This window comes from Lonchura striata, chromosome 1 (genome assembly GCF_050655825.1).
Source record: "Lonchura striata isolate lonStrDom1 chromosome 1, ASM5065582v1, whole genome shotgun sequence".
Taxonomy (NCBI): domain Eukaryota; kingdom Metazoa; phylum Chordata; class Aves; order Passeriformes; family Estrildidae; genus Lonchura; species Lonchura striata.
The window spans coordinates 104,504,233-104,518,217 of record NC_140703.1 but is presented as its reverse complement, the minus strand read 5'-3'; the positions used below and the strand labels follow the sequence as shown (position 1 = coordinate 104,518,217).

The 13,985-nt window shown below is 40.0% G+C and overlaps 1 protein-coding gene across 8 annotated transcripts in view; it reads right to left on the bottom strand.

Annotated features, from left to right (window-relative positions):
• The window catches only part of CNKSR2 (connector enhancer of kinase suppressor of Ras 2), a 206,079-nt gene that overhangs the window by 13,125 nt on the left and 178,969 nt on the right, over positions 1-13,985 (bottom strand). Inside the window, exon 21 of one of the 8 annotated variants that reach the window (XM_077781644.2) lies at positions 3,087-6,005. The exons of 6 other annotated variants lie outside the window; for them this stretch is intronic. In XM_077781644.2, the coding sequence (XP_077637770.1) occupies positions 5,956-6,005 (50 nt within the window). In that variant the 3' untranslated portion in view covers positions 3,087-5,955. Of the gene's footprint in view, positions 1-3,086; positions 6,006-13,985 lie in introns of those variants that run through there. One more of the 8 variants, XM_077781647.2, reaches the window with a different exon arrangement.

Sequence of the window (13,985 nt, the reverse complement as noted above, 5' to 3'; positions counted from 1 at the left end):
GAGGTGCAATAAGATGCAGGTCTACATGGAAACAGTAGCTAAACATCTGCTCTGGGTAAAATAGAGCAGATTTCCCTGTTGAAGTACAAAGACACCTATGCTATGTCCTATGCCACATCCTATGTGACTTTAAAATCAAGGCTGGACTGGATATGTGATTACACCTGTAAACACACACACACACATCTTTATATATATATATATATATGCCTACACATACACATCAGCATATTAATGTTTTCTATAAGTGAAGAAAACTTAAAGCAAGCTGAGTTAAAACTAAATTAAAAGCAAAACAAGTTCTTCTTCAGCAGTACCCAGTCTTTGCAACCCTTCCCCTAGGTATTCCTTCCCTTTCCCTGCCTTCTTCTGATTCATGTAATCTTCTGTCCTTTCTATCCCTGTGTATGTGAAAGTGCAGGATTTTCCCTAAAGTCTTGAATCAAGGAAGAGAGGAGCATTGTTTAAAAACAAGCATTGATCCGTATGTTTGGTGAAATTTTAGTAGCTGGAGACTACTAAAATAAAATTATTACATTTTATATTTATTGTATTTATGATTTTGTATTTATTCAATGAAGGTATTAAATCTGGGTTTTATACCATCATTTCCTCTAAAGTGGAAGTACTTTTGGGTTACTGGAAGAATTGTACTGAGTTTCCATTCTCTTCCATTACATAAACCTTCAGACAAAAAAAGATACTCCCTGGGGAGGGTGCTCACTGAAAGCACCAACACAATAGAGTCCTGCACTTGCTGGAGTTTTACACCCAATGGTATTGAGCCTGCTTCTCCTCTCACATGCATGAGCATAAATTGGGTTTCTTGAAATACAGTGAACTGTGCAAGCAAGTGGAAAACTCATATCTCAAACGATAGATATCTGAAGTTATTTCAGGTATTTTCTGCTACAGCAAAGTTTAATACCAGAATCAGGCAGGTACCATCTTTTAAAAGATCTAGCCCTAGTCTCGCTAAGGCCTGACAGATGCCAAGCCTTTTCTGTGGCACCGAAGGTCTAATTCTTATTGTGAACTACTTCTGGCACTAGCAGTTTTCCTTTTGGGTCAGTAGATCCCTGAGAATCTCTTTTCCACTGGAGACACCTTTCTGGAGATGTCTGAAGGACGAGCCAGGGCTACACAGGCCTCCCGTGCCTGCTGGCTGCAGTGTGAGCTGGCAGGCTGGAGCACGTTCACGTGTTCAGCCTCCAGCCTTCATGGCACACGTGGGCTGCTCTTGCTCTAGGTCTCACACCCACCTCAGCCACATCTCTTCAGCCTTCCAACAACTGGAATTGGTTGCAAAACACAGCTGACACTAAACTGAGCATAAGGAAAAACCCTCAATGTCTCTCCCTGCAGATCTGCGTTGCTGAGCTGAAAGCAGCATTCAGCCACTTCTGACATGCACTTAGCAGTGAAGTACAGGTGCCAGCTAATGAGTTACTGTGTTAGTGAGAAGGGGACACACATAATTAGCTTTTGCTGCTCATGCTGCCTCTTCACAGCTCTTGCATGCCTCACATGAGCATCTGTAGCTCCCTCTTTGCTCGCAGTCCTGCTGTTTCATGAGGTTATATTGGTGGGCTGTGATTTCAGAGAGGACAGAAGAATGAAGTCACTCCAAAGCTTCCCAAAGTAATGGAATTCTGATCAGTGGCAGAACTTTTCTGCAGTAGGGTTATAGTTGCATCCTTCCTTGGTTTTGGATATGGTACTCCAGTCATTAAGCTGCCTATGAAGGCACCAGTTTAACTTTCATCTGCTGATTCTAGTGACTCTCTGGGAGAATTTTACACAATGAAATAGGATATCCTGACATTTTTATGTGCCACACACTGATATAAGTGCTGTTTAATTTTACTAAAAGCTATCAATGCTGAAGTGAAATAAACAGACCAATCACACTTTGATGGTACACTTCCCCTTGGGCTCTGCAGTTCAAAAACAATAGAAAACTTGTATTTATGAGGAAAGCCAGGAGCTGGAGCAAAGCGGGCAAAACTGCTAGACATGTGATGATTCTGTAACTTTGGAACAGGATGAGGAGTTCCTTACAAGTATTAATTCACAGTATATAGAAGCAATTACTCCTTGAGGAAAATACTGGTATTACAAACCTAACCTAAGGCTGCAGCACTCAAAGCTGTGAAAGGTTAAGTGACAAACGATACGGACCCAGTGACATTACTCACCAGTCAGATCAAGCCACAGTCACGCTCGCACAACAGCAGTGCCTGTCAAGGCTTATGGGATTGATACCTGAAAGCAAGCCTGAACAGATGGGGGACACGTTCCTGGTGAGCAACACCCACCTGGAAAATGAACTCTACTTCAGGCAACACCCCAAGTTGCTTCTTTGTATGAAAATGTAGCACTGAGACTGGAGTTTTCCAAAACGCATCACTAAGGAATTGCAATTCTAGGTTCAACATGGGAGAAACTTTAGTGTGGGCAGGGGCCAGGTTAATTGAATGTCTGCCTCAGTTACCCCTGTGAGCCACTGTGGTCTGCTGGGGAAGCCCCTACTCCCCAGGCGTTTCTGAAAGGGACCCGAAATACTTCCCAAAATGTTACCCCAGATGATGTCATATTTATTCAGATATTCAGATTTATTAATGGATTTATAACTGCACATTATGATAGCTGCACTGATCAGATTCCAACCTAATTAAGCTGTGCTCTGATTTACATGTTAATTATGCAGGGCACAACACTGCCAAATATTAGGCACCCCCCATCAGCTGCTGAATGCCCATCACACCCCCATGGTCTGTAAGCACCACACAGAGTTCAAGGTACCTTTCAGGACAAAAGCTATTGCTGTGACAAGAGAAATGCAATAATTCCATGTGGCTTTTCTAGACATCACTCATGTCACCAGATGTCAAAATGAACTTGTGAACATGAATGAACCTTAGCATAAAGTGCTCTCAAAACTGGCATGAGAGTGGTCACAGCAGAAAGGTCCATTCCCCACCCATTGGGCAGAATGTGTTTGCCATGAAGGGAACAAGAGAAAGGAACTGAACACTGAATGTCAGCCCTGGCACACGATGGTTATGCAAAAGCAAGACAGAAAATTTGCTGGCTTATTTCCTTTATTAAGCCCAAAATAACACCTTTAAAAAAATCCTGACTTCATGAATAAATCAAATGCCTTCATTAAAGAAACATTTACTGCCATTTTCTATACTTTATTTTAAGGCATACAGAAAAATATTTAACAAATGTGTATGCAATTAAATGCCAGGGACTGCTAATTACAGCCCTTCTGAATGCCTCTGCAAAACAAAGATACTCAATACAATATGTTAGAAAGGGAGGGGAAAAGAAAGAGAGGAAGCTGAAGACAATCTAATAGGCATTAGTGCAGATATATGCTGGCCTTTGGCTACAAGCAGCAAATAAGCCATCAGTGTTACCCCAAATGGCAGCCAAAGGACATTTTAGAGTCACATCCTTGCTTCTGCTTCTCTAATTCATTTCCAAAACGTTTCACCTCTAACTAATGATGGAATTTAATGACAGAATGTAAAGGACTGGCTGGGGTTGCAGGCCATTCCAAGACTTTAATCACATATCCTTCAGGTTGCAGAATCTTTATGTACTTAGCAGTGATTTATCATTCCTGGCAGAGGCAGGTACTTCAAAGGCAACCTTATATAAAAAATAAATTCTGCCTTTGCCAAGCATTGGAAAGAGCACTAAATTAAATTTTAAAATCAATTCTACAGACAAACTCATTGGGTTTGTCTATCTGGCCAACAGGCAAAAATTTATGACAGTACAGTTTTGTAATCAATAATAGCAATACAGTGCATGTTTCTGATTGGAAAAAATTAAAAGATGCCAAAACAACATTGCTAAATATTTAGGCTGCTTTGTGACAGTCCCATTGAGCAGAAACATAAGACATGCATTTTGATGGATTTCCAACTAATTTATGTAATACTATAGTTTTTATTTTTCAAAAAAAAGAATATTAAAACTATTATAAGCTTTGTCACCTGCTGTAAGGCAGAATGAGTTAAATTTATTCACTGCACATTTCCTGTTTGTGAGGCAAAAAAGCATAATTTACTTCTTTATAAAAGGGAAATATATATATAACTATATATATATATAATTTTATTTGGTATTAACATAATGCAATACCATACATTGAGCAAACAGAAAGAAAACATTTCAAAATACATTTTTTAAAAGTATCTCCCCAAAAGATAGTATGAAATATCAAGTAATTAGCATTAACATTATTACAATACACCCTTAGCCAAATATATCAAGGAAAATCCACATTCTAATCACAGAGAAAGAGGCAAACATCAACCCATAGGGGACTCAGAACATAATGATAAATACAATATCTGAATCTACTTTGAGTGACATCCAGACAAATACTGGCCCCAAAACAGCCCTCTGGAGTCTGGGTGTTACACAGAGAATACTTTGTGCCTGCTTGGCCAGGCAGCATCACTCACATGTTTTAGTCCTAGAAGATAAAGAGGAACCAAAGAGTTTAACTGCAGAGTCTAATAAATCTCAGTGTGAGGTATCTTCTCCGTCACCATCCGAACGAGTGCCAGCGTACCCTCTGGGAATTCAGTACAAACCACTGGATAAATGGAAGTCTCTGAAAGGTCTGTACATACCTCCACTTGACAGAATACACTTAGTTTAGCATGACACAGTAAGGAAACTTCCTTCACTAATGTGAAGCACTCTTAAATGACACGACTCTGTCTGGTTGGCCTGAATGGGTTCACTGGAGTTCAGTACAAGCAATGGGAAATTACAGTTACCATGGCTGAATCCCTCTTTAATTCCTCAAGGTGTGCAGAACAAAACTGAGTGACATCAAAGCCCTTCCCCTGCCAAGACCCTCTTCCCCTTCCGTTCTCCCGTGCGGGGGGCAGTATTTTCTGCAAATGTGCTCCATGTAGACTGGATCTGACTTTGTGCCTAGTCCCATTGTGGAAAGGGTGCATTCTTCAAAAGACTGGCCATGCCCTTTGACACCTTCCTGGAGGCCTCATATTCAGGCATGTGGTTGTCTATGCTTTAACAGGTTCTCTGTTATAAACATCAAAGTTATTCAAGAAGAACTGACTTTCTGAACGGAGGCCATTAGGTTGCTTGCAAGAGGCTGAAGTTGAGTCTCCGTCGTGCCAATTCTCTAATGATAAGTTTATCAACCTTTGAGTCCAATCGGTTCAGTGCCAAGAGATGTGGTTCCCATTTGACATGGAGAGGTGCTATCAACTCTCGCAGTGTATTAGCCTAATATGATAAAGCAGTGATACAATATGTTGAAAGATCGGTGATGTGCCATTATTTCCATATCATATTAGTAAATTAGAAATACTATCATGCAAACAAGAGCAAATAGCAAATCTGGCATACAGCAGCAGCACTACAGAGCCTTTCTAATCTGCATGCAGCGATGCTCGTGAGGACAGAGACATGGCACTGTTCTGCTATTACACCTCACCCCATTAAAATATACATCCCTGATGCAAGAGAGGTATTTAGGGCAGAAAGTTATATATTCTCTTTTTGTAGATATGTTTTTAAAAAGAACAGAACAAAGACCAATTAAAAAACCCCCAAACAACCCACAAATAAAACAAGAGAACAATACACATCCTAACCAACTTGGTTGGTTGATTTTCTCCATGTTGAAGACACATTAGCTCATTTGGAAGCACTGGGAAAGGGTCACATGAATGAGGAGAATGGAAGCAAAGAATGTGCCCCAAATCCACCAAACGTGCTACAAACACAGAAAAATAATCCTGGTGGCAACTTATGCGTGAACTAGAAAAAGAGGTGGCACAACACAATCTGGCTCCTTTCGTTCTCCTAGCTGACAGTCCAGCGTTGTGCAATGTTGGGTGAAGGATAAGATACAGAGCTAGGAGATCGTGTGATTTTGCAACCACACTGACATTACACACTTCCATAAGCTAGGGCTTGAGAACTCGAGAATCTTTGTGGACCTGTGTTAGCAAAGAAAAGAGAAAGAGAGAGGTGGAATAAACAGCATACAGCTAAATTGTTTACTTAGAGTTTCTGTGTGGATATGCAGTCTCTGCACAGGCAGTTTCAAAAGCCTGGCTGCTCTCAGTGCATTCCCTATTCTACTGCCTACTACACTAAATTGTAATAAAAAAGGAAATTCCATGGATCTTAATATTCATTGTCATTTTGAATCCCAGATATGGAAAGCTGGGGGATATTTTGTTGTTAAAAAAAAAACAAAGAAAGAATTCAACTGTGCATAATGCAAAGATGTACAAACTCATTCCAATTTAACTGGTGGAATTTGTTTAACCCCTGTTAAAAAGACTTTTTTTTTTCTCCAAAAGACAGGATGGAAAGGAAGGAAAATATCAAGCACTGCCATTTTTATTTTTGAGCATATCACAAAAGGTCTGGAAAGCAGACAAGAAATATTTTCCCAGGGACAGAAACCGCAAGGTAGAAAAGAATCCCAGATGGAAATATTGGTGACATTTACTCCACACATGGCAGCAATTGAAAAATGAGTTTCAGAAAGGCAGAGGGTGAGCAATGCTACACAGAACTCAAACCCAGTTCAGCCTCTTCTCTATTACTGGGACTCTGTGCGTCAACAAGGAGAGGAGGAAGAAGTGTGAGGAAAACAGTTTATATAACTAAATTCTAAGTATAGCAGTTAAGAGAAACTTTTATATAACCTATTGTTTAAAATAAAAAAACTCATTTGATTCCACAATCAAAATGAAAAAAATCCCAAACCCAACCTCCAAAACCAAATCCCAAACCCCTGACAAACAAAAGGCCAAACCAGCACATTTCAGGACTCATGGGGTTAAGGAAAGGGAGGACTTTGCAGAGTACAAATGGGAATGTTTTCATATTTCATCCTGTTCTATACTATGAACAGTGGTAGCATTGAAAATAAGAGTCTTGGATTTATTTGGAAAAAGGCACTAAGTGAAAGAGGATACTGCTGCCTCATAGGTATTACTTCTGCAGTTTATCCTGTCATCTTATGGCTGTTGTTCATACAACTTAATCACTAAGAATTCAAAATTTTGTTTAAAAGGCTGGGCTTTGGCAAAAGAAACTTCCTTTTTTTTGTGAAACAAGGTGGCTGTGAAATAAAGGAGGGTTACTGAAGTTAAGGCAAGGGCATTATCTAGCAGATGTCTATACCCAGCTCTTGCTCATGCCCAGCCAAGTCTGGCTGGGACACATCCTCTAGCTGTGGAAGAACTGTACTACCTTCAACACATGGTGGGACAGGACTTGTGTTATGTACATAAAATTCAACTAAATTTTGCACTAGAAAACTATTTTTGAAAAAAAACTTGCTAGCATGACATACTTTTGTAAAGACTATTCCATAATATTGCTAAGGTTTGATTATTGTATAAATTATATAAATTATCAAACACTGGCAATTTTTCACTTTCCCAGTTTGGATTAGTCACTGTGCATGAACAGCCTTCCATTAACCTCTTAAGATAAGTAGTAGCATATGATGTCCTATTCATCTTAATGTGAATATAATTATCAGACCCTAGGGGGCTTTTTGAAATAGATTTTCAATATCACTTACTGATAGCAACTACGAGTTTAGAAAATCTGCTTTTTAGAAGTAAAAATTCATTTCCCTTATCCTTACAAGCCCCACTTTTTTTTTCCATATCACTAACATTAGCAAAATTATTTATGTAAAAAATCTCTAGTATATGGCTTTGCTTCTAGATGAGGGTTTTAAAATTTGTTTTAAAGGAGAACAAATACAAATAACAAAGAACAAGTAATGTGCTTTTGGATGGATACTTATTGACACTACAACTTATGAAACTCATGAGACTTGCAAACATTTTAAAAAAGAAACCAACTGCCATTCACATACAAAAATGAATGTGACCCTGTGAATACAGCAAAGTGACTTACTGCATTTATCAACCAAATTATGTGCACATTATGAGAATAGTTTTATGGCAAATGACTTCCCCAGAGTGGTTACAGACACAAAACTGTCTGCTGTAAATCTCTGCCTGTTTGTTGAGCTAACATGGTCATGTAGGATGTGAGGAATTTTATATCTGAACAAACCTGCAGCAGTAGGAGGTACTTTACCCATCTAAAGTGGTGAGGCAGAAAGCACCTGGGCTGGGATCAACCCACCAAGCAGGAGCAAGGGGATGCTCTGCAAGCCTTTCCAAGTGTCAAAAGCCAATAAAATGTAAGCAAAGGGAAGCAGAAAGTTCTCATGAGAGAAATATTTGAGAGTCGCAATCAATAAGGTCTCAAAATGGCTCTCAAACAAGGAATCCTATGTAAGGAAAGGGGCACAGAAGGTGATACAACTCCTCTTACTGATCTATAAATAAATTTTTAAGGAACACCAGCAGTCACTAATAAGAAGGTATAGTTAGGGTTTTCACTTTGATGTGTTTTTTGATAATAAAAAGCACAAGATTTTACCACTGCCACTTAAGAGTACACTTTCTTATCAATATTCACATTATATATTTTGCCTGAACAGACTACAAGATACCTTTTCATTAAATGGTATGTTTATGACAAATTTTCTTTTCAAAGAAGGGTTAGGTTGAAAAATAGGTTAATAAACTTATTTTTTAAATACATACTGAAGATTTAGAAGATTTCAGATTTCCCATCTATAGTGACCATCAGTAAACCTGTATTTGCCTTTTGAAGATTTACCCTTTCCTTAGTTTCTATCCTATTTTGTGTACCTATTTCTACATCTGTCTACATATTCAGGAGAGAAGAACTTTGACTGGAAGCCCTTACCTACTATCTAGTCCAATAATCTAGTTATGCATTTTCCCCTAAAGGTAAACACTTTTCATGAGTGATCAGGTTCCCAACAAGAATGAATTAAAGAACAACAGGGAAGAGAAAACCTTCCCCATGTACCACAAACTGTGACCTGGCTGCTTCTGCTGGAAGTCCACTGGCAGATACATCTAGCTCCTTACTGGAAATGACACAAAGCTCTTTGACACGGTCCTGGGGAAGAACACTGGCAGATCTGCAAACTGTCTGCAGCTCAATGGTGGGAAGCTCCCACCACCTCCAGGTGTCAGACAGATGCCATGCAGAGATAAAAAGGAGCTGGTGGAGAGCCTGGCAGTGAGATTGCCTGAGGAAGGAGGGTTTTGGTGACACATCTGGTGCAGATCCCCAACACCATACTCCAAAGCAGCACCTCCCCACATTATCCTGTGGGAATCCAGTTAGGTATGGAAGCAAAAGCAGGAGTCACTCAGCATTGCTCTGGAGACTGCAGTAAAGGGCACTAAATCAAACAATTAAAATACAGAAGTATGCTATCTGCAAATAGCAGGTTTCAGCTTTTACAACATCACAATATATGCTTCAGTGTCCCCCATGTCCTCACCGAGGAACACCAAGAGGACAAGTGTTCCATGGGAAGCACCATGGTGAGGAACAGGCACAGGGAGGACAGATGGGGGTGTCAGCCCACATACAGCCTCCAGTGCCTGCTCCTCTGCAGGTGCTACATTGGTCCCATGAGAACAAGGGAGTGGAAATTACAGGGCTCTGATCAGCAGGCACTTTTCCTCCCACTTAGCACAGTATTTCTAAATTGCAAATGTAACCCAGCTCTCCTATGCACTTCATGTACTACAGCTACTGCTAAATAACCCTCTGTCTGCCCAGTACTAAAGAACTAAATAAACTAAAATGTAGCACATTAAATCGCCAAATTACTAACTCTTACTATATTATTATACTGCATTATATTATATTATATTATTCCTAATTCTGCCCCTATTTTGTCCCTCCATATTAGATATATCTCATGGTTATTCTTATGCTGTTTCGATATCTCTCTAATATCTATCTGCAAAACTCTCTCCTTCAGCTCATTACCAGGGTCTTACTGGGATGACAGTTCACAGCTTCAAGATGGAGCAGTTTGAGTGTGGTTCTGTCAGAAAATAAAGTTATTTTTCCAGAGTAGTTAATTTTGTAACCATTGCAAAGCAATACAAAGAGCTGCTCCCAGAAAAGGAAGCCCTCTAATTTGGGACATAACCAGTGAGACACAGTTGAATAACCATGTTCAGCAAAAAAAAGAAAGAGCAGCTGGCTGAACTCAATTTTATATAGATTTAGAAGGCATAGGATGTAATCACAACTTTAACATCCCACTGGGCAGTTTATGAATTCTGATAATGATATTAAAACTTCTTCATACTGGCACTCTAATTGCTGGATTACACAGAGACTTAAGTTACATAAGCCTATGGGACATGCCTCACCCAGGACAAGTCTATGTTACATCCCAAAGACAAGCACATGAGGCACGTGTCTAATGGTGAGATTCCTTTCAATGCAATTCTTAGTACTATTTATTGTAAGCTAAAATCAGCCAGGCTATGATTGCAATGGCATATAAAGCTCAATTTAATCTACCAAACCTCCTGCATTGTTTATTTTGAGAACTGCTTGAAAAGCCATGTCCTTGTTTCCTAATCATAAAGCAGGAACTGTAGTTCCAGTCTATCACAACACAAAGATGAGAGTTCTGTTTCCTGACTAATGATTTGGACATCAATCCTGAAAAAAACCCAATGTACTGATTTTTTGCATTGGTATCAATGATTTTCTAAATAAGTATTTAAGCAGAATTGGTCTTATTGTTGTGACAAATTATTCTGTGTATTACTTTTTAAATTACTTTTTCAAGCAGTGTATTTCTGGAATTTTTTTTACATTAACTTGCTCAGGGCTTTAAAAGAAGACAGACACATATGGAATTAATTATAGCATAACAAATTTAAATTTACACAAATAAACTTTTAACTTCAACCAGTACAAGCCCCTTTGGTCAGAGAAGACTTAAACAGCCCATCATCAAGTAACGTAATTGCCTTTTTCTGGTGTGCTTTCCATACTGATAACAAAAACACCAATACACTGACAAAATCCTGGGTATGACTAAATAACACCCAGCCAGACTGTCATGATCCCACAGCCAGCTACATCCAAGGGCAGAGGATTGGAGATGCTGACCCTGCCACAACTGCTGACAGCTGGAGCAACCTGCCAGCCTGGCCTGGGTCAGTGAAAGAGCCACAGATCACCTGAACACTGTAAGTTACTGATAGCACACCTTGTGGTTAAGGTAAAATGACCAGACTGAGAAAAAAAGTGTTATCTTGTTTGTGTCATATTTGGCTGAGGTTTTTCAGCAGCTTTTGCTAAAGCCTCCAATGGGAATGGTGTCAAAAACTACTCAGGGAAAACTGGGGGAGGAGATTATCATTATTTTTATACTAACATTCATCATGTTGAGATACTTTAATTTAATTTAGAGCTCACTGGAGGGGCACACACACAAAACATGGACTCTACTATTACTGCTCTGGCAAGGCCAACAAGTGAAATGTTGGCACCACTCCTGGCTGTTGTGCTGTGTTTAACAAATGTACTCCTTTCTCCTCATGTTCTAGCACGTGTTTCATCTGTCAATCCAACTTGCCTTGACTGTTCCCAGGCAAGTATTATTGTTCTGCTCTACTCTATTTTTGACTCAGTCAGGTGTCTTTCAGGTTTGAGAAGGACCATATTTAGCAACAAAAATGCTATCAGACTTGAAGCCCTCCCTCCTATCAACAACCTGAAATATACTGCATGAAATTAGCATATAAAGAAACTTCTTTTAGAAGTCTTGCTTTTAATTAGTTTAGTTCCCATAAAAATAAGACAGGAATCACCTTTCTTTTTCTAAACCAATGACTGAGTTGTTTTCTTGGCTATCTATGGTGTCTTGAAAGTCCATCAGACCAACACAGAAATGACCTCCTTGTTTGCCTGGAGGAAATTCCTTACCTGTTTTAGAGTATAAAATTAAGAATTACTGATTAAATGTTTCACACCTTTTGGAGGCTGAAGATTTGTACTTTCATCTGGTAAATTTAAATTATTTTTATGAGAATAATTATCTCTATATAAAAAGCTTGCACTGGAAGGTTTTATGCAAGGCACTCTTCTGAGAGGCCAAACATTGCTATGTTATTTGTTAAGAATTGCTTGCATATTTTTAATGTGTAAAAGCTGTTTTCAGAGGGGATCCAATTTTTTCATAAGAAGTGCATCTTAAGCCTTTCATATTCCAAACAATGGTATCACTAGTGTAATAAGAGAAAATCAGGGCTTCAGAGGGATTTCATTACACTAAGGATTCCTGTTACCGGAGTGAAATGCTGGAAACATCTGAAGCTCTTGACTGTATTTTAACTTTAAAGATAGCAATAAATAGCAAATTTTAAATTATTTCAAATCCCTGAACATGCTAGACTGGATGAGATATAGCATGGATAGTATCTCCTGAAGCCTGCTTAGACAGTATTTCTGTATGCCCTTTAGGAGGGGAAAAACCAACAAACTAATCAAGGGAGTATTCTGTCATATCACCTTATGTGCTCAAGCTCCTTATTTAATACTCTTTCTGAAAACCACAAGGCTGCCATTCATGAAAATGGATGGCAAAAGGGATTTGCCAGACTGGCCAGGGACCTAGACAAAGCTGAAGGATGCCATGCCAGGGTTCCATGACACTGATGCCCAGCTATGTAGGAGTCCTTAGCCTTTCTCCCCAGCCTTTTCTGAAATACAGGCACCCACCAAAGACCCTCTTGGTGAGAGGACATGGTGCACACAGTGGTTTTCAAGGAAAGATCCTGGTAAAATTCTTGGTGAACTGGTGATAGCTAGTAAGGAAGTACATCTACACTTCCATCAATTCCACCAATTCTTCCACCAGTCCAGGAGGCTTTTACCCTCAATGACCTTTGCACAAAGGTGCAAAGACATTGGAATGAAAATTGCTTCTCTTTAGCCTCTGTCTTAATTCATCCCCAAGCATCTCCAAAACTGCCACAGCTACACCTCCACACACTGTTTGGTGAGGTGTAGCTGCCATACCTCCGTATGATGGCATTGCTCCACAGAAAAAAATAATCCTGCGCTGAACATATTACAGCACCAATATGTGATTCAGGCCCTGGTTCTCTTCTGCACAGCTGATCCCTTGCCAGTGTGGAAGGGCAGAGCCTGGGGGAGACCTGCTGTTCCCCTGGAGTGATGGAGCAGTGCACAGGGCCCACCTGGTACCAATCTCATCATTCCTAAGGTATGTCAAACTCCTCTACTGGCAGAAACACCAGAGTTGTGTCAGAGATGGGCACTTCTCAAAACCTTTTGAGTTGTTAGAAGTGGTGTTCTTTTCCGTGAAACTGAAAAAATTATCTCTGCAGCTTTCAACTGGAGATAAGAGTGCCATCATCTTAGAATATGTATGACTACTTTCTAGCTTCTGCTACCTCATCCAGGTCTTTTGATCACAACAAGGGAAAAATACTTTTAGTTTACTCAAAGTTAACAATATCCAAGAAAAGAGAAGTCTTATTAAAGTGAGGGCAGCTGTTCCCTAAAGGGCTGCCCCAGCTCTGGGAGCAGCTGGGCACAGGAGAATGGCTGGTGTGAGATGGTGGCTGATCAGGCTGAGACGAGGAAGAGGAGCTGGAGAAAGGCAGGTGCAGGGTAGGAGGGAACACCACTGACACCTGGTACTGGCATTGCTGTAGCAATCTGCTGGGAGGTGGGGACACATTTTAAATATAACAAGTTTTACAAGACACCTCTTGATCTGAGTGAAGATGTGGAGCACCTCCAGCAGTGCCAGGCCCCAGAGCCACTGTGTACTCAGCCCTTGGTCCTGCCAACAGTGCAGAAAGGGCATCGAGAGACTCGAGGAGAAAATCCCTTACTGTCACCACAACTGGTGATTGTTGTATGCAAGGGAATCCAAATGGACCAAAACACCCTGAGGTGCTGGAGGAAGGGTTACCTGTAAGAACAGCCACCTATTGAAAATAGCAGGTAAGAGTGCCCTTCCCTCAGGGGATGGTAATCCAAAG